The sequence below is a fragment of the Peromyscus maniculatus genome, chromosome 6 (assembly GCF_049852395.1).
Source record: "Peromyscus maniculatus bairdii isolate BWxNUB_F1_BW_parent chromosome 6, HU_Pman_BW_mat_3.1, whole genome shotgun sequence".
Classification (NCBI taxonomy): Eukaryota; Metazoa; Chordata; class Mammalia; order Rodentia; family Cricetidae; genus Peromyscus; species Peromyscus maniculatus.
This window is the reverse complement of record NC_134857.1, coordinates 83,203,167-83,228,739: the sequence shown is the minus strand read 5'-3', so window position 1 is coordinate 83,228,739 and position 25,573 is coordinate 83,203,167. Positions and strand designations below refer to the sequence as shown.

Here is a 25,573-nt window from a genome sequence, read left to right as displayed (position 1 = left end):
TCTGTCTGTCTGTCTCTCTCTCTCTCTCTCTCTGTGTGTGTGTGTGTGTGTGTGCGCGCTCTCGCGTGCCTGTGGAGACCAGAAAAGGGTGTTGGACTGCCTGAGGCTGGTGCTGCAGGCGGCTCTGAGTCTGAAACCAAACTCTGTTCTATGGGAGAGCAGCAAGTGCCCTTAACTGCTGAGCCGTCTCTCCAGTCTCCTAGAACAACAGTTTTGGGGAATGGGTTATTGTTAAGAGTTGTGCTGAGTTCAGCCGGGCGGTGGTGGCGCACGCCTTTAATCCCAGCACTCGGAAGGCAGAGCCAGGCAAATCTCTGTGAGTTCGAGGCCAGCCTGGGCTACCAAGTGAGCTCCAGGAAAAGGCGCAAAGCTACACAGAGAAACCCTGTCTCGAAAAACCAAAAAAAAAAAAAAAAAAAAAAAAGAGTTGTGCTGAGTTTTATGTACACTATCTGCTCCTCCCAACACCTTTGCTCAGAGAGTGTTGGTACTTAAATTGAAGAAGCCAAGGTTCAGAGAGGTATAATAAATCATCCACAAATAAGCGCTGAAACAGCATTTGAGTTGTAACTTTAAATTTGGTATGATTTTTTAATGATTATTGCCAAATTTATTAAGTCATGTAAAGGCTAAGCAATAGGAAATTGGCAAAATAATTTTGTTTGAAAATGTGAAAAATTGCTTGATTAAAATGGAAGTATAAGTCTCATGTAGAAGTTCTCCAAACTTAACTGTTTTTTCGTTTCTAAAGAATTGCTATGGCCGGGCGGTGGTGGCGCATGTCTTTAATCCCAGCACTTGGGAGGCAGAGCCAGGTGGATCTCTGTGAGTTCGAGGCCAGCCTGGGCTACCAAGTGAGCTCCAGGAAAGGCGCAAAGCTACACAGAGAAACCCTGTCTCGAAAAAAAAAAACAAAAAACAAAAAAACAAAAAAACAATTGTTATTGTGTGTGTGAGCAGACTCACAGGCATATGATGTATGTGGGCGGGCACATGTGCCAGCGAGCACAGCTGGAGGCCAATGAGAACTCTGTGGAGCTGGCTCCCTTCTCCCACCTTTACGTGGGTCCTGGGAAGTGAACTCAGGCTGCCAGGCTTCTGTTGTAGGTTCTCTACCCCTTGAGCCATCCAACCAATTTAAAAATTTTATTTAAAAAGATTGTAATTTGGTGTGTGTGTGTGTGTGTGTGTGTGTGTGTGTGTGTTTTGACAGCCTTGCTATATTGCTCGGGCTGGTCTTGAACTTACTAAGTAGTCCTGGTTGTTTACAGTGAAGATTGCCCTGCCTCAGTCTCTAGAGTGTTGGAATTACAGGCATGTACCACCACACCTGGCTTTATATTGTAATTTAATAAAATCGTAAGTGATCTGTTGCGATTCTTGCCCATCTCAGGGTTTGCTCTGAAAGTGTATGACCCTGCTGAAACAGACAAAACTGGAAACTGGACTAGAGAATGGCCAATACCTACGTCACTGCATCTGATGGGTGTTGTTTTGCTGAGCCCACGCAGTATTACGGTATGTAATACAAAACTGCAGTACAACTGTCAATAAAATTGTTTTCTGTGTGGCTGGAGAGACGGCACAGCAGCTATGCTAAGCAGAGAAGCACTTAGACCAGGGTTTGATTCCCAACATCCATACGCCGTCTCACAACCATCTGTCCCAGTTCCAGAGACTCCAATTCCCTTTTCTGGCCTCCTGAGGAACCAGGTACACAAGAAGTGCACAGACATAAATGAATGCAAAATTCTCTCACACACAAAATAAGTAAACCCAGAAACATGTATTCAATTAAGAAAATTAACTTGCAAAAATTTGAAGTTAGTTTTAAGGAGAAACAGAGGCAAGCTTTTGTGTTAAATTGTGTATAAGACTTACAGTAGTCACGCTTGATAAATTGTTTTAAAAGATTTATTTGTGTTGTTTTTAATTGTGTGTGTGTGTGTGTGGTTATTTGCATGTGAGTGCAGGAGCCAGAGGCATTGGATCTGCTTGGAACTGGAGTTACAGTGTTTTTGAGCTGCCATGTGGGTGCTGGGAACTGAATCCCAGGTCCTATGTAAGAGCAGAACCCATTCTTAAGGGCTCAACAGCCTCTCCAGTCCTTGAAAAAATTGTAAAGATTTATTTACTTATTCTCTATTTTATGTGTACTTCTGTGTGTGATTGCGTGAGGCTTTTGTGTACCATGTAAGTGCAGGTGCCTGGGAAGGTGAGAAGAGGGTGTCAGGTCTCCCAGAGCTGGAGTTACAGGTAGTTGTGAGCCGCCATGTGGGTGCTGGGAACTGAACCCTGGATTCTCCCTGACACCTAGCTATGCTTGAAAATTTAATTTTAATATGAATCTTGTAAAACAGAAGGAAATGAAAAAAGAATACAAGTGACACCAGAAATGTTCTACGTACAGACTAAGGCCATGATATAGACGTAATCTTACACACAGCTTAAAAAGGAACTGAAACTCTTATTTCCACGGGGTGAGAAAGAGCTAATTATTTGCTTTGGACAATCAGCAGTAATGGCCCTTTTCTTCTCTTAAAAAAAAAATAGGTAACTGTTTTACTGATTCTTTTCCTTTTCCTGGTTTGTTTGTGGTGCCGAAGACTGAACCCAGGTCTTGGTATGCTATGGGAGCGCTTTACTACTGAACTGTATCCCCAGGAACATTTTTCTTGTATCAGGCTATTTGGTAGTATTCAACACAGCACTGGTGTTGTAAATGACTTGTGTGAATGATTTTATGTGAATAGAAGTTATCCTGCTCACTGATCTTGATGGTAGAATTCTGAAGGTCAGTTTAGCTCTAATCATCGATGACTCAGCACCAGGAGAAGCACAGTGACCAGCTACAGACCTAAAGTAACCAAGCATTGCGGGGTTCTTTCGGAGCTAATAATTTGAATTAAGTCAAATAATTTCACTTTCCTGAAAGCAGGAAGTAAGTTGGCTCTTGGAAATTCTGATGATCATGACAATAATATATCACGTGCCATCTTATAGTTCATATGTATTTTAAAATTTTTATTTGTTTTCTCTGTCAAGCTTTGTACTCTAGACTACTTGCCCTCTGAGATTCTGGGAATTCTATGACTCACGCCTCTTTCTGGGGTGCTGAGATTACAAATACATACCATTGCAGGTGGGCTCTGGGTATTGAACTGAGGTCCTCTGGCTTGTGTGGCTAGTGTTTTTATGGACAGAGCCTAGAATGTGCTTTTACAAAGTCGAGTGTGTGCATGCTCAAGGACATGCATGCACACAGATATATTCATGCTACAGCATGAATACAGAGGTCAGAGGCCAACTTTGGGTGTCGTTCCTCACTTTCCATCTTCTTTGAGATAGGGTCTCTTTTTGGCTGTTGCCATTCTCTGTCCATCTCTCGTCTTGCTAAAGTCGTGCTAGGACTACAGAGGCGCATCTCTAGTCCAGCTGTGTGTGGGTTCTGAGACCCACCAGCTCTTCATGCCGTGCAGTGCACACCTACTGAGCCACCTCCCCAGCCCCGTTACTATGCGCTTTAACTATCACATTTCATTTTATTTTTACAGTAACTCTTCAAGGTAGATAAATGCATCTCTATATACAGAACCAAATGAGAAAGAAGCTATAACTTACACCAGGCTACACGCGCTAAAAGAGAGTGCCGAGGGGTTGGAGATTTAGCTCAGTGGTAGAGTGCTTGCCTAGCAAGTGCCAGGCCCTTGGTTCAGTCCTCAGCTCTGGGAAAAAAAAAAAAGAGAGAGAGAGAGTGCTGAGATACATTAAGTGAGAAGGTCAAACAGAAGGTTGTTTGCTGGTGTCTTGTTTTATTGGAAGTTCGTGTGTTTTTTCCCCCTATTTTGGGGTGAGTTAATTTGTTAGTTTATCTTGTTTGTGGCCTGATTGTACTAAAAACAGTTATAACAAGGTTAGAGACAGGTGTGGTTCAATCAGTGCATAGCATTCGATTGTTCTTCAGATAGAAGGTGTTTTAGAGCTGACTGCCTGATAGGGTCTGAAACGAAGTTCAGCAGGCTTAAAGAGCACAGAGAACATTCTTTTGTTTTTGCGGTGGTGGCACACACCTTTAATCCCAGCACTTGGGAGGCAGAGGCAGGCGGATCTTTGTGAGTTCGAGGCCAGCCTGGTCTACAGAGCAAGCTCCAGGAAGGCGCAAAGCTACACAGAGAAACCCTGTCTCGAAAAACCAAAAAAAAAAAAAAAAATTTTTTTTGGAGACAAGGTCTTATTATGTAAGGTGTTCTTTTAAGGTCCCTTACTGGGGAGTTGGGAGAGGGAGGTATTGTGCCGCCAGGAAGTGGGTCCAAAGTTGACATTGCCAAACCAGGCCACGAGGCGCTGTTCTGTGTGGCTTGGGTAGGCAGGAGTTTGCAAAGTCCAACAACGTTTCTAGACAGGAAGCCCAGGCAACAGCCTAGTTAACACAGGGCTTCTGAGGTGTGCCTGTGGTCAGCCTGCCTCTGGGCCTGTGTGTGGGATGCTGAATGTATTCTTACGGTGCCTGCAGCCTTCTCTGCTGAAGGCTTTGTTTTCTAGAAGACTTGTTTCCAAGAGGGACAGACTTCCCATCTATGTGTTGTGACAGTAACTGTTACAAAGGAAATGCAAAAGGTAGGGGAAAAACTCAATTAAAAATCTGGGAAATATTCCCTTTTCCTTAAGGAGAGAGACTAGATTAGTGTATGCACCACTAGCAACTAATACCCTTCCTTCTGGCTCCTGGTCCTCCTCTGTACACTTCCGGGATGATAGCATTTATTAGGTATTGTAGTTCCATTTACTGTGTTCCTATTATGCTGGACAGCAAGTACTAAGATGTAGTGTTGAACTAACTTTCTGTTGAGCATAAAACATTTTGAAGTTTGAGAACAATTATGAACATTTGACTTTTTCTGATTTATTATTTTTTTTTGTGTTAATAAAACTAGATATTTTGCCAGAACAAATCCATTATCAGCTGTGTGACACCGATTTCCAAGACCCACCCTATTGTCGGTATTCCACTGCTCAGTTCCCTCCAGCTTTACAGTCCCCATCTTTACAAAGCCATTTCCACACCTATGGCTTGGATCCACAGTATGGTGGTGGCGGATGGTGTGGACTTGATGCTCGGGAATCCAGTCAGTCCACTTACATGGTTGTTCAGGATGATGAAGATGGATTCCCTGGGATGCAAAGGTCCCCACCAACTTGTTCTTTACGCTGGAAGGGACAAGATGAGCTCTGCGTGGTCTGTGGTGATAAGGCGTCAGGATATCACTACAATGCACTTACCTGTGAAGGCTGCAAAGGTAAGGGCTAAGTCGTAACAAAAGGGACAGCATACACACACACACACACACACACACACACACACACACACACACACACCTTATAAAACTCGAGGAACACATCACTTCTCCGCCCTTAGGCTCAGATCAAGTGTAAAATGTGAGAAACAAAACCAGGGAGGTGCTGTGGGGTGGTCTGTATGTCAAATCTGTTGCTCTAATTGGTCAATAAATAAAACACTGATTGGCAGCGGCTGGCAGTGACTCCTTCTGCCTTCCTGTTCCTTCTTTGCTCCTCTCTGTTAGTCCAGCCTATAATTCCTGCCTAGCCACTGACCATTTTTTTTTTTCAAAAAGGAAGGTTTTAACTTTTACACATCTCCAAAGCCAGCTTGGTATATTTGGGAATTTGGGCATAGCTTCTCTTACTACTTCCTGCTGGAGGGGGGCACTGTATCCTATGGGGCATGGAGGCTGTATCATCTGAGCCAGTTGCCTTGAAACGATTCTGGATATTGGATCATCTGGGCCATGGTGTCATCAGAGACCTTTCAAGTGGTCTTGGCTGGTCAAACCTGATGTATCTTAATCTGGAACAAATCCATAGCCTCTAGCTTTCTGTAGAAACAAAAGCAGAGCCTCTTTTCCAAAGCAACATATCCTTATATCCAAATTTTGAAGTCAAGGTACCTTTAAAATATACATTTTGGCATAACTCAACAGCTTTTGCAATCAAATGTTTTTCTTCAGTTACGAATATCAAAGAGAATATGCCGGGCGGTGGTGGCGCACACCTTTAATCCCAGCACTCGGGAGGCAGAGCCAGGCAGATCTCTGTGAGTTCGAGGCCAGCCTAGGCTACCAAGTGAGTTCCAGGAAAGGCGCAAAGCTACACAGAGAAACCCTGTCTCAAAAAACCAAAAAAAAAAAAAAAAAAAAAAAAAAAAAAAAAGAGAATATAATCCAGATTCTCTGTGTGATAGCCATCTTTATGTGGCTTATTTTTTATATTACCTTGAGCCTATTGCTTTAAACTACAGCCTTTTAAGCCTGAGCCAGCGCTGTGGCTGCTGGCTCCGCCCACTTCAGCTTCCCAACATGGTTTTCCACCAGCTCTGGAAGCCATTGTGGGTCTATGCTTTTATTTAAGCAGCGTGTAGCCCAGAAACCTCTTTTTTGTTTCGTACTAGCAAAGGCTAAATCCACCATGCAGCTTAATGTGCCACTTGCAGAGGCCTCATTCCCGCCATACTGCAGGTGGAGCGCACATGCCAGGAACCCGACATAGTAGCTCAAACATGCAGGCTGCCATCAGCTTGAAAGAGACACTAGGAACTGTTTTTAGCTCCGTTTTAGAATCTTTTTACTCAGGTTTTAAGTGGAAACTCTTGCCCCACGTTGGGCGCCATTTGTTGCTAGAGTTTTCCTGCCTTGCCCACAGTCAGGACAAATCTTTGTCACTGCCAGCTGCCGCCATGACAAGCACCATGTGAAGACTCTGGTAAGCCACAAGCCACGTGGCAAGGCATAGATTTATAGAAATGGATTAGTTTAAGCTCTAAGAACAGTTAGCAAGAAGCCTGCCATGGCCATACAGTTTGTAAGCAATATAAGTCTCTGTGTTTACTTGGTTGGTTCTGAGCAGCTGTGGGACTGGCAGGTGACAGAGATTTGTCCTGACTGTGGGCAAGGCAGGAAAACACTAGCTACAGGGAGGAGCAAGTTTAAAGGGATCAATCCGTATATCAAAGGCAGGAGAATAAGATGTTAAGTTTAAGGTTAGTTTCTTTCCTTCTTTCCTTCCTCCTCTTCCTTCCTTCTTCTCTTCTTTTCCTTCCCCCCTCCCTCCCCTTCCCCTCCCCTCCCCTCCCCTCCCTTCCTTCCTTCCTTCCTTCCTTCCTTCCTTCCTTCCTTCCTTCCTTCCTTCTTTTTCTGATTTTTTGAAACAAAGTCTCAGTGTGTAGCCTGGGGGGGCCTAGAACTCACTATGTAGACCAGGTTGGCCTTGAACCCCAGAGATCTGCTTTCTTCTGCCTTCTAAGAGCTGAAATTAAAGGCATGTACCATTCAGATCCTAGGGTTAATTTCTTTTCTCCTCCTCAGTCTTCTTCTCCTTCTCCTTTTTTGAGACAAGTTCTCTCCATGCAGCCCTGACTGTCCTGGAACTCACTGTAAAGACCAGGCTGTCCTTGAACTCTCAGACATCCACCTGCCTCTATCTCTGAAACGCTGATATTAAGGGCCTTCACTACCGGGTCTGTCTCCTCATTTTTGATGAGGACTTTCACATTTCAATATAAAACTCAACACATATAAGCAAAGGTTTTCCTTATTCCTAGAAGAAGTTGATGCTGGAACAAAACATGACATTTTATTAAGATCAAAATGTCAACCATGACATCTTTTTATGTGGTTGAAATAATCTACTCACTTGGTGAAATTCTGAAAGAAGTGACTTCTCTGATTCTATGTCAAAAGATTTTTTTTTTTTTTTTTGGTTTTTCGAGACAGGGTTTCTCTGTGTAGCTTTGCGCCTTTCCTGGGACTCACTTGGTAGCCCAGGCTGGCATCGAACTCACAGAGATCCACCTGGCTCTGCCTCCCGAGTGCTGGGATTAAAGGCGTGCGCCACCACCGCCCGGCATCAAAAGATTTTTAAAAATGCTTCATAAAGAAAGAGAACTGTTGCTGGAGAGCTTCTCTCCAGGTTCCACCAAGCCCCGCAGTCCCACAATCCACGTATAAAATAATCACTCAGACGCTTATATTACTTATAAACTGTATGGCCATGGCAGGCTTCTTGCTAACTGTTCATACATCTTAAATTAACCCATTTCTATAAATCTATACCTTGCCATGTGGCTGGTGGTTTACCGGCGTCTTTACATGCTGCTTGTCCTGGCAGTGGCTGCAGTGTCTCCCCCTCCTTTTTCCTGTTTCCCCAATTCTCCTCTCTCCTTGTCCCGCCTATACTTCCTGTCTGGTCACTGGCCATCAATGTTTTATTTATATAGAGCGATATCCACAGCAGAGAACAAATTGAAAGTCTGGGAGCGAAGGCCAGGGTTTGTAAAGAGTGAAAGAGTTGTTGATTCTAACAGCTGTGAAGCAGGCCAGCACTTCATCAGTCAATAAATGTAGGGATGGAAAGGGAGGTGGGCAGTAGAGCACGTAGCACCTAGTTCTGGATTTGATCATAGCACCCTCAGGAACAAAACAACCCAAACAACAGAAAACAGAGCCAATATAACATAAATAAACATGTTTGTTCAGGGTAAAATTTTACCTCCACATCTTGCAACTCAACACTTGCAAAGAATAGCCAAATGGAGACTACGGGAAGCGGTGTAACAGCATCTTGAGTACAGTAACTGGGCAAGGGATGGCTTGCTTTGGGAATCAGCATCTCACTGTGGAAACTGAGCTGAAGAAGGAGGCACAGTTTTGAAAACCAAAGCTGAGCTTTTTACTTTCCTTGTGGAATTGAAATCATGAGACTCCATCTCTCAAGTTTTAAAAGGGGCATTGACTAAGCATGGCGATCTCCCTGGAGCCAGCAGGAAATGGCAGGGATTACTGCATAGAAGAAAGAGGGAAGGAGGAAGGGGAGGAGGGGAATGTTACAGAAGGGGAAGGGCAGTCTGGAGGGCACCCCTGCCTTTGTGGGCTGGCATAAAAATGTAGGATCTTAGAAAAGAGAGGCTTTTCTGACATTTTTTGTTTTAGGTGACTATGTATTCTCTCAAAGGAACCTTGAGCGATGCTTTGTGGGATCTTGATATTCTGGAAAATGTAGTTTTAAAAATTCTTATAGGGCTGGGCGGTGATGGCGCACGCCTTTAATCCCAGCACTCGGGAGGCAGAGCCAGGCGGATCTCTGTGAGTTCGAGGCCAGCCTGGGCTACCAAGTGAGTTCCAGGAAAGACACAAAGCTACACAGAGAAACTCTGTCTTGAAAAACCAAAAAAAAAAAAAAAAAAAAAAAAAAAAAAAAAAAAAATTCTTATAGGTAATTTCCCTGTAGTAGGACAGAGTCGTCTTAATGTGGTAAGGGTATTTAGTTCAGTCTCCAGATGTTATAATGTAAGAGACAACCTCAGGATGGGTTGAGTATACCAATTGGAAAGAATTAGATAACTTGCCAGATAAATGTATATTTAAAAATTTATTGGGAGGTCAGGCGGTGGTGGAGCAGTGGTGGGGCACACCTTTAATCCCAGCACTCGGGAGGCAGAGCCAGGGGGATCTCTGTGAGTTCAAGGCCAGCCTGGTCTACAGAGTGAGTTCCAGGACAGGCACCAAAACTACACAGAGAAACCTTGTCTCGAAAAACCAAAAAAAAAAAAAAAAAAAAAAATTATTGGGAGAAAAAACCCCCCTAATTTTATTGAAATAATCTTGTTAACTTGATTACTTTACTATAAAGGTAAAATGTTAATAAAATGAGAAGTAACTAAAAGTATCAATATTAAACTTTGAAAACTTCTGTTGTTAGGTTTTTTCCGACGAAGCATCACCAAAAATGCGGTTTACAGTTGCAAGAATGGTGGCCACTGTGAAATGGATATGTACATGCGCAGAAAATGCCAAGAGTGCAGACTGAAGAAGTGTAAGGCCGTGGGGATGCTGGCAGAATGTAAGTGCCCTTGTGGCTGTGACTTAGATTTGTATTCATTGCACTGGGATATGCTGACCCCTAGGATTTCCACAAATGTGGGAAACTCATCTGCATTATTTGTATTAGTGGGGGGACTGTTTTCACGCTTTCCGCTGTACAATAACATTGAATTTAAAAATAATAAAATAGCCAGGCAGTGGTGGCATAGGCCTTTAATCCCAGCACTCGGGAGGCAGAGGCAGGTGGATCTCTGTGAGTTCGAGGTCAGCCTGATCTACAGAGGGAGTTCTAGGACAGCCAGGGCTGTTAAACAGAGAAACCCTGTCCTGAAAAACAAAACAAAACAAGGCAAAAACAAACAAACAAACAAACAAAAAATTCCAACCTTATTGAGAATGTAAAGCATTCTTCAAGAGTTATTTTGAACATTATCATATTTGTTTATATATGGACACATGCACACCACATACTTATGTACATAGATTGCAAACTATGAATGGTATCATATATATAATAATAAACTTTGCTCTGTACTATATTGCTCAATTTTGGAATCAGTCATAGTTTCATCTTAATTAGAAGTTCTTTTGGGGATGGAGAGTTAGCTCAGCAGTTAAAGGCACTTGTTGCTCTTGCAGAGGGCCCAGTTCCTAGCATCTGCATGGCAGCTCACAATCATCCATAACTCCAATTACAGAGGATCCAATGCCCTCTTCTGACCTCTGCAGGCCCCAGGCATGCATGTAGTGTGCATACATATATTCAAGCCAAACACACACATAAAATAAATCTAAATAATAATTTAAAAGATCTTGTATTTTTATGTCACTTAACCTAAAATTATATACTTAATGGAAAAAGTGCAAAATTTAAAGTTAGTAGTTCTCAAAAGTCTACCTGATATCCAGGTATGCACAGTCCACTAATAGTTAACACATGGGTATCGGGACCTGTCTCCAAATACCATCACATTAGAGGGTAGCACCTTAACATATGAGGTTTTGGAAACACAATTCAGTACAAAGAAACCCTTGAAAAGGTTGTCTTTTATTAATTTAATTTATAGTCAAGATCTCATTATGTAGCTGGCCTGGAACTTGGTAAGTATGCCAGGCTGGCCTCAAACTCCTAGAGATTCCTGCCTCTGCCCTCCAAGTTCTGGAATTAAAAATCTATGCCACTGCACCTGGCCCAAAAGTTGCCTTTTAACCTGTGTCAGGAAATGTATGTGAAAAGGAACCCAGAGTCATCTGAGGGAATCTGTAAATAAAATGGACCATCTTTCGCTTTAACTTAAAGAATTATGGCAAGAGGAAGCAAAAGAGAGTGGCTGAGTATGATTATCGTGATTGGAGAGCATACGCCTTATTCACGTGTTATTTCCATTCATCCATACCCTGACCCCATTGCTGTAGCTCTTCATACTAATTTACCCAGTTGTTCTAATACTGTCTGTGTTTGGGACTTTGGGCATCTCTTCTACTCTTCCTCCCCCTTCTCTCCTTCGTCCTCTTTTTCCTCTTTACCCTTCATTCTCCTCCTTTCCCCTTCCTTATCCTTTCCCTCCTCCTCCCTCCTCCTCCTCCTCATTTTTCCTTTTTATGGTATTGAGGGTTGAGCTCAGGTTTCCCACAGGCTTGACAATCTACCACTAATCTACACCCATAGACTCCTTTTCTACTTGGAAAAATTGAAGACAGGGTCTGTCCAATTTTTCAAGGCTGGCATTCAACATGCAGTCCTCTTGTTATAGTCTCTTGAGTGGTTGGGCTTACAGTGTGTACTATCATGTCAAACACTTGATACATTTAAAATGGTTTCATATTTTTGGGTATTCTTTTTTTTGGGGGGGGGGCAAGGTTTCTCTGTGTAGTTTTGGTGCCTGTCCTGGAACTCACTCTGTAGACCAGACTGGCCTCAGACTCACAGAGATCCACCTGGCTCTGCCTCTGTAGTGCTGGGATTAAAGATGTGCGCCACCACTGCCCGGCTTTTTTGGGGGTATTCTTGTTCTCTGACAAGTAATAAAACAATATAGAAGGATTTTAAGGTTTTTGTTTTGTTCTGTACTTCAATTCCTCATTCATTTTTATTTAATAGGTATGTTTTAAATACTTATGAAAATGACACGTATATTAATACTTACATAATTTTAGTTGTGATTTATGGTAGCTGTTGCTGGTCCAGTAAAGGCATCAATGGAAGATTAAACATTCTATAAAAATAATAATCCCAAGGATGGAGAAACAGTTCAGCAATTAAGAGAATGCACTGCACTTACAGAAGACCTGAGTTCAGGTCCCAGCACCCACATTGTGTGGCTCACAACCAACTATAATTCCAGCTCAAGGGGATGTGATACTTCTCTCATCTGTGGGCACCTGCACTCATGTGTGCATACCCACACACAGACTCATATAAGGAATTAAAAATAAAAATTTAAAAACAAACAAAAATAATCCTCAAATAAATATTATTCACATTTGAAAATAACTAAATGCTTTGTCTGGTTTATAGGAAAAATTGTCTTAGCTTCTTTTGAAAATCCTGAGAGTCTTTCTTATGTAAAACTAGTGATAAAAGTTATAGGTAAGGTAATTCTACTACTCTATAAAATGACAATCTCACCTTGAAGATGCAATTAATGTGTAAAATTTCTTATGTAAAAATCTAAACATAATTTGGAAGTGAAAGATTAACTCTCAGTTTTTGTCTGGTATGACTGTATCTCAAGCAGATGAGATAGCTCTGAAGGGAAAGGAAAACAGGACAGTTAGTTGATGCACACATGCACAAGAGAAGTCTGGGATCAACTACTCATCTAAGACCATTTCCATCAAATCCTATGGCGTTATTTTCTGAGACAAAAATACGTTGTGTGAATTTCATAACCTCACAGGTTTGCTCACAGAGGTCCAGTGTAAGTCAAAGAGACTTCGCAGGAGCTTCAACCAGAAGATGGTTCTTCACTCTGACTTCCCAGTGGAAGATGAAGGAGCAGACAGCAAGCTTGTATCATCCACCACCAGATCTGGAAGAGGGGTAAGACTTTTCTTCCACACACTTTCCTGTTTCTTTATTGACAGTGTGTACAATAGGCACACATCACAGATGCCCCTGTTTCCTTACAGGTTCAGGAAAGCATGATGCTAACCCAAGAGGAACATCATCTTATGAGTACCATAGTGACTGCTTATCAAAAATTCATGATTCCTTTAGGGGAAACAAGCACACTTGTATGTATCTGTTACTGACAAGAAATAACTTGTAACGAATGTCATTAGGAAATGATAGCAAAAATGGTTAAAACTTCAGTAATTATCTGAGAGAAAATACTGTTTATCATTTTTATTTCTTTTTATGGATTAGCTGCAGGAGTTTTCCAACCCTGAACTAAGTTTTCTGAGACTCTCAGAGGGAGCAGTCCTACACATACATGGGCTGATGAGTTTTACCAAGGGACTCCCAGGTAAAATTCTGTTTCATAATTTTTAAGATTAATTTATTTTTATTTTTTTGTGTTATGCATGTTTTGCCTGCAAGTATATATTCATATATTCATACCATGTACATACCATATCATGGAGGCCAGAAGAGAATGTGGGATCCCCTGGAACTGGAGTTACTGATGGTTGTGAGCCACCATGTGGGTGCTGGGAACCAAATCCAGGTCCTATGCAGGAACAACAAACGCTCTTAACCGCTGAGCCATCTCTCCAGCCCTGAGTTCTGTTTTTAAGGCAAAGGGGTAGTATAGCGAAACAAAAACCTCTAATGTGGGACTGGATATACAGCTCAATGGCAAAGCACTTGTCTAATGTGTCTGAGGCCCAGGGTTCAATAGAAAACCTTCAGTTTTCCAGTAATGCTACTTCTAACAACAACAACAACAAAAGCCTTATTTTATCTACTTCAATTAAACAGGTGGGTGACAGCCTAGATATTTACAAAAAAATCAGTAAAATGATGTAATTTTTAAAAATGAAACAAGAAGTAAAGAAAACTTCCTGAATAATACTAAAACAAGCCACAGTTGACTAAAACTTTGTTATATATAACTCAGTTTCATTTTATATTTTAAGCTACAGTAGCTCACTGTAAAATTACATTCTTCAAGGCTAAAGCAACTATGTTTGATTTATTCCTGCTATAAGAAAAGTGTCATCTAGCTCTGATAAAAGTGCTCTAAAGTATTACCATGTAGAATCAGTAATTTTATCCAGATTTGAATTTATATACTATGATTATTCCCAAGAAACATTCAGGGTTGATAAGCAAAGAAATATTTTTTAAACATTTAGCTTATGAACATTATCTTTTGATTATCTCATTTCTTCATGCTTTATCTTTTTTTAAGGATTTGAAAACTTAACCAATGAGGATCAGACTGTATTACAGAAGGAGTCAAAAACTGAAGTGATGTTTCTTCATGTAGCCCAACTTCACAGTGGGAAAGCATCAACCTCTGGAAGTAAAAAGAAAAAAAAATTTTTTCATTTAACTTTAACATAGTCACGTTAAATTTAGCAACAAATTATAGAACATTAAACATTCACACATGTACACACATGCATTTTTAAACAGTGTTTTTTTTTTTTTTTTTTTTTTTTTTTTTTTTTTTTGGAAATAGAATCTCATGTCGCCTAGGCATCCTAGAACTCATTATGTAGCTAAGGAGCATGTTGAACTTCTGATGCTCCTGCTCCCACCCGCCAGCCAAGGAGACTGCAGATGCATGCCTCTACACCTGAATTATGTGGTGCTGAGGATGGGACCCAGGGTCTTGTGTATGTTAAGCAAGAACTCTACTAATTGAGTGACTTCATCAGTCTCTTTTTATTTTTTGTTTTATTTTACCAGTTAGTGTAGGAACAAATGTCTCAGGATAGCTGTTTATAAATAGTTTCTAATATATTCACCTAGCATTTTCTCTCAACAAAATCATTCTTTTTAAAATCGCATTTTTTTTATTCTTGTGAGAATTTCATACATGTATACAAAAAGTATTTTGGTCATACTCACCTCACTTCTTCCTCCTCTAACTCCCCCAGGATCCCCGACATCTTTCTCCTGACTTCATGTCTTCCCTCCACCCTTCTTCTTAAAAATAACCCAGCGACTCTAGTTAGTGCTACTCATATGCACATGGGTGTGGGTTCATCCACCAGAGGCTGTCAGCTTCAAGGGACCAGGCCTCTAAAGAAAGAAACTGGACCCTTGCTCCCCTAGCAGCTGTCAACTCCTCAGCTTGGGAGGGGGCTTCTGTGCTCCTAACCCAGGCTCTTCTAACGAGGGGGGACTTTGACAGGCATTATTTAAACGCTAAGGGGATGGTGACTCTAAGACAGCGGAGCTCTGGGCAAAGGCTGTATGCTTGCTTTGAAACTCACAGCTATAGCCTACTTATTTGTGGAACACCTCCATGGCTTGGGGTGGTGGTGGTGCTAGTCAGGCTAGTGTCCAACTTACTGTCCAGTACTTCACTTCCGTAAAAAACAGAAACATATTTAAAAAAGAATCAATCAATCCTTTGAATAGAGCAGGAAACCCATCATTGTTCTAGTGTGTGCATGCGATAACTCAAACCGTAAAGCTCTGTGTTGGTTGGGGATGTGGGAGGAAGCAAAACGACACAAATAAAAACAGTAAAACATTTCCCAGCAGCGCCAGCTGCCTTCACTAACTGCCCTCGCTACCGTACTAACCTTTTTAAGTTTGCTTGTTTGTTGGTTGTTCTTCCCTGCATACACTAGACCATAAGGTTGCTAGAGGGAGGCCCTTGATGGCCTGGTCTATGATTGCTTGAACAGTGTTTGCTTAAGAGTCTGCACAGCCTGGGATGCACTAGAGTGATGCGTGGAGGGGGTGTGTGTTTAAGGAAGTCATTCTTTACAGCATCATGGAAAACTCATTTGGGAGGGTCTTATATATACTCTTTCTACAAAGTATGAGCTATTAATCTGGTTTTATGTTCCAGTAACAACAATGATAAAGATACTATTTTAGGGGATTGTTTTTCACATAATAGTTATGTTGGATTCTGAAAAGATATTGAGTTTACTATCCATATAATGATTAGGGGGAAAAATCAGAGTTCATATTTTTTTCTCTTTTGCTAGGTGCTATGAGGCCATCCAAGCCCTCAGCTCGGACACTGGGGGTGCATCATCAGAGCAGTGATGACAATGTTTATTCTTCGGAGAACTCTTTCAAGGAAGGCAGTCCTGCTGCTACTCTAACTGGTAACATTGTGCGGTACAAAGTACCACCCTGGGTGGCCATGCTCCCCTTTCTCTCCTTCTTTCCCTTTTGTTACAAAGAGAGTGCCGTGGGCTTTGCTCACAGTTCACAGGTTTCTCTGCTAAGGGTGCTTCCATGGAAGCATTTGTAGACACAGCCGAGACATTTGTTAAGGTCAGGCAGGTCACCAGTGAGCCTTCTATTTGTAACCATTTTCTTTTGGCTACATCACTGCAATTCTTTCCCCATTTAGGTGGGGAGCTAGTTGGGGCCTCTGAATCATTCTTTGGGAGTAGTTTTCAAACTCTCCCAGGACTCTGATGTCATATACAGCCAACGTCACAGTATCAACCACTTTTATGGGTGGAAGGGTGAGCCTTACTGTAGATAATACAGAAACACCCAGAGAGAGGCGTCCGAAGGCTCTCAGTCCCACAGCCTCCTGTTTGGTTCACGCGGTGAAACCCTTTATCAATAGCACACCTAATGAGCCCACAACTGAGGCTCAGGCATGGCCTTCAAGGGCACAGCAAAGTGAATTGTCCTCGTCAGCCATCTTGAGCCACCCTAATTTCATTTTTTTATACTAGTTTGAGAGGAAAAAAAATGATCACTGTGTTTGCTTCTGTGCTACATTCTGATGAAAATACACTTATTTATATTCATCTTCTCAGGTATTACTAAAGAATTTATCGCCTCACTGTCTTACTTCTACAGAAGAATGAGTGAACTTAATATAACGGATACCGAATATGCTCTGCTTACAGCAATCACAGTGCTTTTCTCAGGTAAAAACTGTCAGCAGTAAGGCTCTGGGTGACATCTGCTGCACGGGCAATCTTGAAGCTCTCGGTTATTAAACTGTTAACTGAGGTCGAATGTACCAATCTCATTCCATCACAGTTTGCGCTATGAATATTCCGTTAAGCTCACCACTGTGTTGTAGTTTCTTGCATCTTAAAAAATGCTTTCTTGCCGTTGGATATACTCTCCCAAGTCCCTGATAGAGAGAGTTTCTTTAGGGAGTTAGCTATATTCTAATCTCCATTTTACTCCTCTTACTCTTGAATCCTCTATAGTTAGATTTCACTCCATCCTCTCCAGTCCACCACAACCTGTCAATAGCTTCAGGATCTTGGCTGATTCTACTGGCCAGTTCTCACTCCTCATCTTACTTGACCCATCTGCTATATTTGGTAGAGAAACTCATAAGAACTTAAAAGAAAACAAGGGGACGTCCTGTTTCCCGTGAGCCTTTGGGTGGAGTTTTGCAGCCTGGTAAAGATCTCTGGTGTGTGGGGAGGACTCCTCCTGCTTTTTGTGTTAATTCATCATCTTCTTGACATGTCTGTAGACTGCATTACATACTGGCTCCAGGTTAAAGTGAGACAGTTGATTAGCATGGGTGCCTCACTGCTTCAAGCCAATGAAATTTTCCTAGGATACCACTGCCCCGTCTTGATTGATCAGGTCATATTTGTGTTCTGTTTTATTCTAACTCTCTGTGGCATCAGCGTCCATGAATGCTCACTAGGTATGATCAATGAAAGTTCAATCACGTAGGCTCCAGTGCAGCTGGATTTCATTGTCCGCTTTCCAGTATTATGTTTCATTCCAAGAAGCTTTGTAAGCAACTGTGGGATGAAAAGCGTAGAGGAAAATCAGCACGGATTTAGAGGGCTGGAGGGATAGCAGTGTTTGCTGTCGTCTGAACTTGAGTATTTGGAAAACCAGCTAAGAGTGTTACCTAGGAAAAGTTCACCCTCGTTGGACCACAAAAGTCTTCTTTCTTTCTGTTCAGTGTAGGAATTAATCTACAAATCCTGGATGGTGCAGTAACCTTAGAGCTCTGGTGTGCTGGCTGTGTGAGGATTTCACTGCCTCTCAGAAGTGGGACTAATGGTGTCCATGGCCAACGTCCTTTACACTTTTCCATGGGTCTTTTAAAAAGAGGAACATGTCATGCTCTCTACATTTAAGAATTCAGCGGGGCAATGGGCTCCCCTAGATTATAAATTTGGCATTAAGATACTTTTAATTGAAGTTTTATAATTAAAAAAAAAACCCATTACTTTTATCACTTCCCTTCAGCCGATCCTTGTTTAGCATCGCTTTTCAGGGCTGATATATTCATTCCCAACAACTGACCCTTTCATAATCTCGGCATTCCCACTCACTGTTAGGTGGAAAATGTTAGGTTCTCCTTGTAGACTGTAGTCCAACCATCAACGTTTCTTTAACCTTGTTAATATTCAGCACCACGCCGGGCGGTGGTGGCGCACGCCTTTAATCCCAGCACTCGGGAGGCAGAGCCAGGTGGATCTCTGTGAGTTCGAGGCCAGCCTGGACTACCAAGTGAGTCCCAGGAAAGGCGCAAAGCTACACAGAGAAACCCTGTCTCGAAAAACCAAAAAAAAAAAAAAAAAAAAAAAAAAAAAAAAAAAAAAAAATATTCAGCACCACAAACAGAACTAAAATTGTGCAAAAATCTGTAAAAACATGACACTCTCAAGAAGATTCCACTCCAAACCAAGCCACCCACCCACTAACTCATACAGGTGTTTTTCTTTTGTTAGAAATTTCGAAATATTTATTTATTTACTTAGATATGTGTATGTGTTATGTATGTGGAGGTCAGAGGACTGTGGGAGTTGGTTCTCTCTTTCCCCCATGTGAGTCCTGGGGGTTGAACTCAGATAGTTAGGCCTGGTGCCCATCGCACTGGCCTTGGCCTTGAGAGCTTTTTCCTTTCAATGAGTCTCAGGAACATCATCCTCTCTTGATTTTTCCCTGTTCATTGGCAGTTTCTCCTTTATTTTGTCCTCTGCATCTTTCACAATGGTAAATGTTTACGTTGTTCTAAGACTGTTTCCTTTAAATTACCTCTATTTTATGCACATGTTTTGCCTGCCTCTGGTGCACTGCAGCTGTGCCTTGGGCTGCCGAGATCACAGGACGTCAGCTCCCTTGGGACTGGGTTACAGATGGCTGTGACAAGGCCCTGTTTTCTTCTGCACTCCCTTCCTTCATGACTTCATCCTCTCTCTCGTCATTAAAAGCCTGTGTGCATCCGATACTCCCAAAATTATCTACCAACTTGGTGTGCTCCCCCGGAGTTTATTAAATAGCCTCCTCAAGATTTCCATGTGACTGTTGAGCAGGTATATCAAATTTTAAATGCCCAAAGCTGAACTCATCCTTTTATATTCCCCTCCACCCGTACTAAACCTTAAATCTTCCAAATTGCATGTGAAAATTAAAAAAAAAATCCTTAATTTCTTTCCTTTCTTCTATACTAATATCACATATGCACCAAATATGTCGGCTCAACCCTAAAATTTATCTAGCACTTAACCACTTACTCTTTTTTTTTTTTTTTTTGAGAAAGTGTTTCTCTGTGTAGCCCTGGCTATCCTGGAACTTGCTTTGTAAACCAGGCTGGCCTCAAACTCAGAGATCCACCTGCCTCTTCATCCTCAATGCTGGGATTAAAGGTGTGCACCACCACTGCCTGGCTTACTTCTTACTGTTTCTAGCCCAAGCAGCATACTTGAATCCACTTATCTAACTGGATTTTCTGAGTCTATGCTCTGTAGACTTTCTCTCTGTTAGTGCTGAGAGGGATTCTCTGAAAATCTAAGTCAGATCATGTCATTCCTCTGTTTGTATCCATTGGTGGCTTCCTATTTTTCATAAAGTTCTTTCACCATTTTGTTACTTTATTTATTTAGATTTTTCTCCATCATTTTGGAATTCTGTTAAATGATGTTATATCCCTAATTAGTCTTTGCAAAATAGCCACCATCCCTCTACCCCAGAGTCCTATCTGTTTCCCTGTTTATTTTTCTCTAAAGCACATCACTATTTTATTTTGCTTTTTTAAAACATATTTTTATTCATTTATTTTTATTGATTTGTGTGTCTCCCTTGTCTGCATATATACCCCATGTGTACAGTGCCTGTGAGTTCAGAAGAAGGTGTCAGATCTCCTAGAATTGGAGATACAAATTGTTGTGAGCCACTATGTGGGTGTGAGAATTGAACCCTAGTATTCAGGAAGAATGGTTAGTGCTCTTAACTGCTGAGTGGTCTCTTCAGCCCTCTATTTTTGCTATTTATTTATTTATTTATTTGGTTTTTCAAGACAGAGTTCTCTGTGTAACAGCCCTGGCTGTCCTGGAACTCACTTTTGTAGACCAGGCTGGTCTCTAACTCACAGAGATCCACCTACCTCTGCCTCCCGAGTGCTGGGATTAAAGGCATGCGCCACCACTTTCCGGCCTGTTTTTGCTTTTTAAGATTTGTTTCTCTCTCCTTCCTCACCCACTCCATATTAAGAATATAAGTACAATAAAGGGAGAAAGTTTTGCCTGTGAAGTTCATTGCTCTATAGTCAGCAAAGTGACTGGATAAACAAAGGCTGTCTAAGCCTTCAGAAATTCCTGGTTGGCTTACATCTTATGGTAGGAACCCAAAAAGTCTTGCCTCTTACTTTCTGTTGACTGTAGAGACATTACTTGCTATTTTAAAGTTTCAGGCAAGCCCTTCATGAGTGTTATATTGCCAACATTACTTACTGATCCTTTGCTTCCCATGTGACTCTATAGAAATTACTTAACTCCCTATATTTCAGGGAGCTAATCTGAAAAATGTGATAAAAGTAGAATAGCTCAATAGACTATTGTGAAGATTAAATAAAATTATGAACAAAGACAATTTAATTAGCAAATCTAATGTGAATTAGGGTTCTGTAAGTACTTGTGATTTGTATTATTTAATAACTGCATTATTTTAAATGAATTCCTTATTTCCACCACTTTAAATCAACGTAAGATAAATGTTTTTTCAGATCGTCCATGCCTTAAAAATAAGCAGCATGTAGAAAACTTACAAGAACCAGTTCTACAACTTTTGTTTAAATATTCGAAACTATACCATCCAGAAGAACCACAGCGTTTTGCTCACTTCATAGGAAGGCTTACTGAACTGCGGACTCTGAGTCACAGGTACTCAGAAATCCTCAGCACCTGGAAAACAAAGGACCCCAGACTGGTTCCGTTATTCTCTGAAAAATGGAATTTGTACGCACTTTACTGAAAATGTAGTATGTTGAGGTTTGTCTCAAAATTTCAAAACCACAATTGGATGACTGATTTGAAAACTGTAATTATGCATCACCATAAAATGGAGAAATGAAGGGCTCATCCTCATCAGATTTTGTGGAATTTTCGACTCTCAATAGAGGAACACCCTAGGATTCTTCTCAATGGAGCCATGGGGTGGAACAATCCTTGTACTTGGGAGATGGAGGCAATAAGATCCCGAGTTCAAGGCCATCCTGGGCTATATAGTAAGACCTCATCTCAGAAGAAGAAAGAGAAGAACTGGTGGTCATTGTTTCTTCATGAGTCCTTACCTGAAGAAACTAATTTTTTTTCCACTTAGCTGAAAATATCTAATGTGTAAATGTGAACAAAGGTTAGTTGTATTAGGATAAGACAGTTTGTGTGCCTCACTGATTAAGGACACGCTGATGGAATAAGAAGCTGATGCTTAAACCTCTTCTTGTCACAGCATTTCATGAGTGATTAAAGAGGAACAAGACCTTTTCGAATTGTATCTGTTTTCCATTTTTTAATAAGTGTATGCTAATTACACAAAGTAGTGAGTTTCATTAGGAAAATTTCATACATGTACATAAGGTATTTCAGTTTTATTTACCACCCACTCTGGACTCCCCACACATTGCAGATGCCCTTCTTGTTCTCCTGATGGTCCCCGTCTACTTCCATGCCTTAAATCAGTACATTCACACATGCAAGAAAACACCTGAGTCTAGTCTGAGTCTGGTTTATTTCCCTTGACATGAAGACATCCATCTATTTTTCTGCAAAGGACATAGTTTTGTTCCTCTGAAGGACTGAATTGTGCATGTATATCTGTGTATATCACATCTTATTTATCCATCCGTCCGTTGATGGCACCTACTTTGATTTCCTATCTTGGGCACTGTGAATAGTGCTGTAGTAAACATGACTGTAGGTGTTGTGATTTTATGTGGCTCTTGATTCAGGTGTATTCCCAGATGGATTACACAGTAGGTCTATATTTGGATTTGAAGGAAATGATACAGTGATTTCCACAGTGACTGCTTCTTCCCAACAGTGTATAAAGATTCCTTTCCCTTCACAATTCTTGCCAACATTTGTTTTTCCCTTTCTTCTTTTAATTAAAAAAAAAGTGTGTGCTCGCGTGGGTGCGTGCACATGTACATGCCAAACACATCTGTGGACATCAGAGGACAGCTCTGTGGAGTGTGTTCTCTCCTTCCACCTTTATGTGTGTTCCATGGACTGTCAGGCTTAGACACAAGAGCCTTTATCCCAGAACCATCTCACCCCATCTGTATCCTGCATGGCTTGGTTCTGGAAGCCTGCCTGGGGTGATGAGTGAATGAAGAAGTGACAGACACAAAGACACAGTACAGAAAAGCTGGGATTGGTTGGTGTCTAAGTTACTTTTCTATTGCTGTGAAGAGACATCATGACCAAGGCAACTTAAGAAAGCATTTAATTGGGGGCTTTCTTACAATTTCAAAGAATGAGTCCATGATCATCATGGTAAGGAGCATGGCACCAGGCAGGTAGGCATGGCACTGGAGCAGTAACTGATCTGCAAGTTGGAGGGAGGTGAGATAAGAGGGGGGCTGACGGGACCTGATATAGGCTTTGGAAATCTCAAAGCCCGTCCCCAGTGACACACCCCCTCCAACAAGGCCATACCTAATCCTCAAATGGTCTACCAAGTAGGGACCAAGCAGTCAAATACAGGAGAGAGCTGGGGCCATGCTCATTCAAACCACCACAAGTGGGCCTCTGACGGAGGGCACCAACTCTACAACAACTGAGAAACTTAGCACCTTTATTGTGCATCGAATAAGGAGTCAGGTTAGCTAGTCTTGGTTGAAGGTCTCTGTAGCCAGACAATCTCAAGTTGTAGTCATCCTGGAGGAGGAAGCTGCCAGTGATAGTTTTCACACACAAGGTCAATATCCACACATGGGCCAAAAGAAGGCTTTGCTATTATCATAGGTCAATATCCACACATGGGCCAAAAGAAGGCTTTGCTATTATCATAGGTCTGAGACATTGGTTCTTGACATGGCTGTACTCCTGCCAATAATCCACGTTCACTCAAGATTTCCTTTCATTTATACTGCTAAATTTATTCCACCAAAGAGAATATCAGCTGAAGATAAAGGAACACATTTGAATACTCTGTACTGTCATACATACAAATACCCCGAGTACCCAGGGCAGCGTGACTTCAGTAGCTGAATTTTTAAAGGGAAGTCTGAAAAAATGCTAGTGGGAGCTCTAGCTCTTTGATGAAACCATCGGGCTTGGCGAATTTATCAAAATTAATGTAAAAATGAGGAGGCAAAGCTGAAATGCTTTGGAAAGCAATGTTTTTAGATAGCTTCATTTCTCTCCCTTTTAGAATAGACGCAGATGAAATGGTCTCTATGTGGATGCACAATGGTATCCTCTTCAACTGTTTCCTAAATGCAAGCCTGTGGGTTTAAATAGCATGCTTACATTTACAGCACACACATAGTAGGGTAGGACATAAAAAGAAGCATTTAACCCTAGGAACATTAGTTACAGAATGCATTGCTATTGCAAGGGACTATTTAGGAAAGAGGAAGGCGAGAAGGAAAGAAGGGAAAAAGGAAAAGAAACAGAGCAAATAAGTAACTGAAAATAGCCATCAAGTTGCCTCGGGGACTTTAGATTGTGGCTACAATGTGACCCACAGGAGCCACTGCCTCACGTTCCTGCTCACAGGCTTTCTCACCAGGAAGGGCTGTGAACCAAAGGTGCTATTGCTATTTTATCACAAGAACAAGAGATGAAAACTGGTTCTGAGAAACAACAAACAACAAATCTACAACAAATCTGACCTTGTGGTTAGTTGGCCTTTGCAAGGAGCTTGTGGGAGGAATCTGGAAACGTGGAGTTGTTGGCTACAGAAACCCTAGACTGCCCTAAGCAACGCTGAAGTGTGAAAGACCACAGCTTCAACAGTGTGGGCAGTGAAGTCCTGGCTCAGGAAGTTTCAGAGGGAAACAAAGACTCTTATCAGAAACTGGGTTAGAGACCACTTCTGTTACTTTCTGGCAAAAATCTGGCCACATTATTCCTATATCCTGAGAAACTGAGGTTTAAATAAAAAAAAAAATGAACTAATTTGTTTGGTAGAAATTATTTCAAGATAGTATGCACTGGGCTGTGGCATAGTTACTACTTACTGCTTTTAGCAATGTTTTCAGCAATTGAGCAGAAAGATATGAAAAATGTGTAGGTTGTGAGGGAAAGGATCTTGATTAAGCTTAAAGTTGCAGACAGGAGTGTATAATTGTTAAAAATATTACCACAGTTTAGGAGAAGCCTTTTGCTTTTCATTGGGACAGTAGAAGAGGTGCCTTGGGAATAATGACTCACTCATTAAAGGCTCTAGCTTGCAAAAAACCCAAATTCATTTGGAAAGTTGAGAGTGAACCGAGAATGTATCTGAAGGTGTTCTCTGCAGGGGTCCCTGCCTGAAAACATTCTCCTAAAGAAGTGTTTCCTTAGGTTTGGCTTTGAAGATGCATAAAGGCTGTTGGAGTTGTGGTCCAAGGCCCAGCCTATGTCTCCAGATGGCAACAGACCTTGGCCAGCGGTGCTGATTTTGCAGTCAGGCTAGATCCAAGAGTGGGGGTCATGAAAACTTGTACTGACCACTGAGGCCAGGCAATGTGTGGTAGAGTCTGATTACCGGCAAGGAGGCCCTCAGAGGCCACTGTATGAAGCTGTGAAGGTGAAGCCCAAGTTACAGAGACTCCAGCATGTTGGTGATGTCAGGACGGTGAGGCATCTGCTGAGGAAAGCTGCAGGCATCAAGTGGAGCCAGCCCAAGAGAAAGGCTACCTGTACCCTCGGGAGAGTTGGATCACTGCGTCCGTCTCAGCACTGTAATAATGATTTATCATGCTATCCGAGCCTGCCCCGTGGATTTCTCTCCCTTTTACTTAAAACACACCGATTCGACCATGTGATCATTCAGCTCCGTACATCTTGTCCAAGCTCTCAAAACTGTTTCACTCCATGGACCTGAATTTTCTTCCCAACCTGATCATGCCAGCCTTGCTGCTCAAAATTTCCTCACGATCCTCCTTTGTAAAGCCTAACCCTTACCTACGCTCCCCCCCAACTTATTTATTGCTCTAGGAAAGGACCCATGTTTGGTTCCTAGCACCCACGTGGCAGCTAACAACCACCTGTAACTCCAGTTCCAAGAGATCCTACGCCCTCTTAGGGCCGCCCAGGACGCCGCACGCCCATGGTGAACACGTGGAACACGTTCGTACATGCACGCGCACAAAACACTCTTACAC

General features: G+C 41.8%; 1 protein-coding gene across 1 annotated transcript; it reads left to right on the top strand.

Annotated features, from left to right (window-relative positions):
• Positions 1-1,374: 1,374 nt before the first annotated feature.
• Positions 1,375-25,567, top strand: LOC102927127 (bile acid receptor-like). Its single transcript, XM_006980783.4, has 10 exons — positions 1,375-1,518; positions 4,935-5,297; positions 9,772-9,912; positions 12,794-12,936; positions 13,026-13,130; positions 13,264-13,363; positions 14,252-14,365; positions 16,014-16,136; positions 16,809-16,922; positions 20,984-25,567. Exons 1-10 carry the CDS (start codon positions 1,455-1,457, stop codon positions 21,229-21,231), a joined length of 1,515 nt encoding a protein of 504 aa, XP_006980845.1. The 5' UTR covers positions 1,375-1,454; the 3' UTR covers positions 21,232-25,567.
• The last annotated feature ends 6 nt before the right edge of the window (positions 25,568-25,573 follow it).